Source organism: Pygoscelis adeliae, unplaced genomic scaffold (genome assembly GCF_000699105.1).
Source record: "Pygoscelis adeliae isolate BGI_AS28 unplaced genomic scaffold, ASM69910v1 Scaffold150, whole genome shotgun sequence".
Taxonomy (NCBI): domain Eukaryota; kingdom Metazoa; phylum Chordata; class Aves; order Sphenisciformes; family Spheniscidae; genus Pygoscelis; species Pygoscelis adeliae.
In genome coordinates this window covers 1,349,434-1,352,375 of record NW_008823872.1, presented here as the reverse complement: position 1 = coordinate 1,352,375, position 2,942 = coordinate 1,349,434, and the positions used below count along the sequence as shown (strand labels likewise).

Below are 2,942 nucleotides of genomic sequence, written 5' to 3'. Positions count from 1 at the left end.
TATCGGGACAGACGTCCAGCGTTCAGCAAGCCTCCATCGGTGCTCCCACCTGTATCACTCCTGCAGACAACCGCCCCGAGCAGGCTATGGGGAAGCGCCTTCGGTGTTCCGAGAGCGGGCGGGCAGCACGGCCGCATTCCTGGAGGGGACCAGATGCTGGCTTCATCTGGGCAGTTCCCCATGGCTGCGAGAAGGATCGCACCCACCCTGGCAGAAGCAGTTTAAAACCATACAGCGCCTACAGCTCCCTGTGAGAGATCTACCTTGGAAATAAGACCGAGTGCCGGCGCAGCCAGCTTCCGTGACTTGTAACGTCGGTGCTTTATAACGGAGCAGAAACAAAGACTTTATTTCCTAGAGTGAGGCCAAAAGTGAAGGCACCAACCCTCACCCAAAGCCCCAGAGCAGACGGTGCTGGGATTTGGTCCTCTGAAAAGCAAGACGGAGGACGCAGAAAGCTGCAGTTTGCAAAACTTCCCATTTAAACAACAGAACGTGATTTACAGCTAAGAAAATCTTTTACAGCTGAAAAAAGATTACAGATGACACTCAGCACTGCAATTCATTAATATATTTAACATCTTTTCAACTAAATCATTTATTTGTTTCATGATTAACTCACCCTATCTCACACACCCCACAGTACCCTTTAGCTGGGTTTCAATCTCAAGCTGCTAAATACCAGCTGTTTGGGGAGGGGGAGCAGGAGATCTCACACATGTGTTACTTAAATCCTAACAAAATCTCGCTCGCCTCTTGCCTCTGATGCTGCCTCAAACACAAACAAACGTCTTAAGGGTTTCTTTTTCCCCTTATCTTTCCTAATGATTTTTTTCATAGTCAATCTTTAGTTTCAAGAAAAACATCTTGTTAAATTCAGTACAGAGAACTGGGGTGATTCCCCCCTCACCGCGGAGTGCTGCATTGTCCAAGCAAGCCCACCCTCAAAACCAGGCGCGTTTGCTTAAGGGGCTTTTCTTTAACTTATAATCGATGAACACAGGGATTAATTTTTCTGTTCGATGGCCCCTCCCTGGGACAGCAGCGACCTCGGCGGCCGAGCCCATCGCTGGGTGCACAATGGGCCAGGGTGTCCCGCTCCCCCATCGACCCCGCAGATGGGGGTCCCAGCTCCATGCTGAACGCGGGCGAAGGCACCAGTGTCCTGCCTGGCCAGGCCGGGCTCAAAGAGCAGATTGTGCTGCCCCAGATCAGGCTGGCCATGGTGAGAGCTTGAATAGAATTAACCCTCTGTGAACTAAAACAAAAACATTTGTGTGCCCAGCTGGGATAAAGGTTAATTTAAATGGACAAGCCTCCTCAAGTCCTTTAAAAAAAAAAAAGGGGGGGGGGAGGAAAGAGGCTGCCTGCAACCTTATTCTCTGTACTGTAAAAAGATGTTCTACTTACGGAGACACACAGAGTGCGGTCACATTTTAAAAAGCACTGAGCGAGTATTGAAAAGAAAAGAGGAGAAATGCTGCGACAGAGAAATGGCCAGCACATCTCAGCTTTGCTCTCCCTTTCCAGTAATTAAATTTGAAACTCAGTCTCTTATTCCACACTGATTGAGTTCAGTCAAAAGAGAACCCTCATAAAAAAAACCCAGAAGTCATCAGTTGCTCTTTTTCCTGTAGGTATAAATCAAGAGTGTGCAGCTGATGAAACCCATCACCCTTCCCTTCCGCGGACTGGGACCGATCACCATTTGCATATCAAAAACTCATCTGCGAAATGCAACTTCTCCCGGAGAGGCTGGGAGCCCCTCTCCCCCCAGCCCTGCCTCTCCTCCTCACAACACCCAGCCCTGCGCCCCACAGCACCCACATCCCACAGGACCCAGCGCCGGCCCCGCCAAGCGCGGCCAGGAGTCGGCCGAGGGACGAGGGACGCTGCGAGATCGTCGCCCCGCTCCATTGTGCGGCACAGGGAGGACGGGCGACGGGGCCTGATCCTTCACTCCAGCCAGTTGTTGCACAAAGAGTTTGGAACAAAAGCCCACTGCACCAAAATGTGGCCCCGTTAGCCGAAACAGCATTTTGCAGCTGCTGTACCAGGCACAAGGGTCTCCATCGCGCTACCCACGTCCACACGGTTTGCAGATCGACTCCGAGTTTAACCGGCGTCTTCCCAAGTGATCAGCTTTCTCTAATCCAACTAAAGAAAAATAAAGCTTTTTGCATGGTCCCCTGCCCTTGCTCCAGCACGGCCATACGCTCCGAATTAAAATCGGGTTTAGACTCTAGTTTTTAAAATTGATACGTTCCAAAGCAGCAAGATTAAAAACTGACTTGCCTGCCTAAAAATAATTCTCTTGGACCTGTTTAAGTTGTCTAGATGTGCAACGACTGAGAATGATGCAGAATTAAGAAAACATAAGATTAAAACAACAGCAACAACAACAAAACCCAGCAGCCCCTGCCTACAAGGAGGCAGGGCCTAGGCACAACTAAAAATAATGACTTTTCAAAACGTGTGTTACCCAACCACACAGCGTGCTTTCCTTAAATATTTCATCCTTACTCTGAAGAAGAGCTTTGCCACTGTCTTAATCACAGAGGGGAAAAAAAAGCTGTAAAATATCTGTGAACTAGTATTAGTCCCAGGAGAGACGGAGCTACGTTATCAAGTGCCTACATGACCCCGATACTATCAATAATTAACAATACTAAAAAAAGCTCTTCCAGATGGTCAAAGGGATTAGGAAGTTTAAAATATAAACAATTTAAGCCACAAAACAAACCAATACCCTTTTTTTCCTTCTAAATTGCACAATCCGGTTCGCAGCTGAAGGCTGCGACGCAGGGCCAGCACACCGCAGCTCGGAGCCGCCTTAAAAACGGAAAGAAAAAGAAAAAACCCTTCGCGGCTCTTTCACCACCGCAGCCCCGCTGCAGGTCCCGGACCGCGCACCGCTCCCCGCCGCCCCGGGCGCCCCGGGC

The 2,942-nt window shown here is 49.5% G+C and overlaps 1 protein-coding gene across 1 annotated transcript in view; it reads right to left on the bottom strand.

The window, feature by feature from the left end:
- NR6A1 (nuclear receptor subfamily 6, group A, member 1) overlaps positions 1-2,073 on the bottom strand; it is a 25,933-nt gene extending 23,860 nt beyond the window's left edge. The window contains exons 1-2 of the mRNA XM_009334473.1: positions 2,055-2,073; positions 1,828-2,001 (exon numbers count right to left, since the gene is read on the bottom strand). Of these exons, the coding sequence (XP_009332748.1) occupies positions 1,828-2,001; positions 2,055-2,073 (193 nt within the window). The remainder of the gene's footprint in view (positions 1-1,827; positions 2,002-2,054) is intronic.
- Between the last annotated feature and the right edge of the window lie 869 nt (positions 2,074-2,942).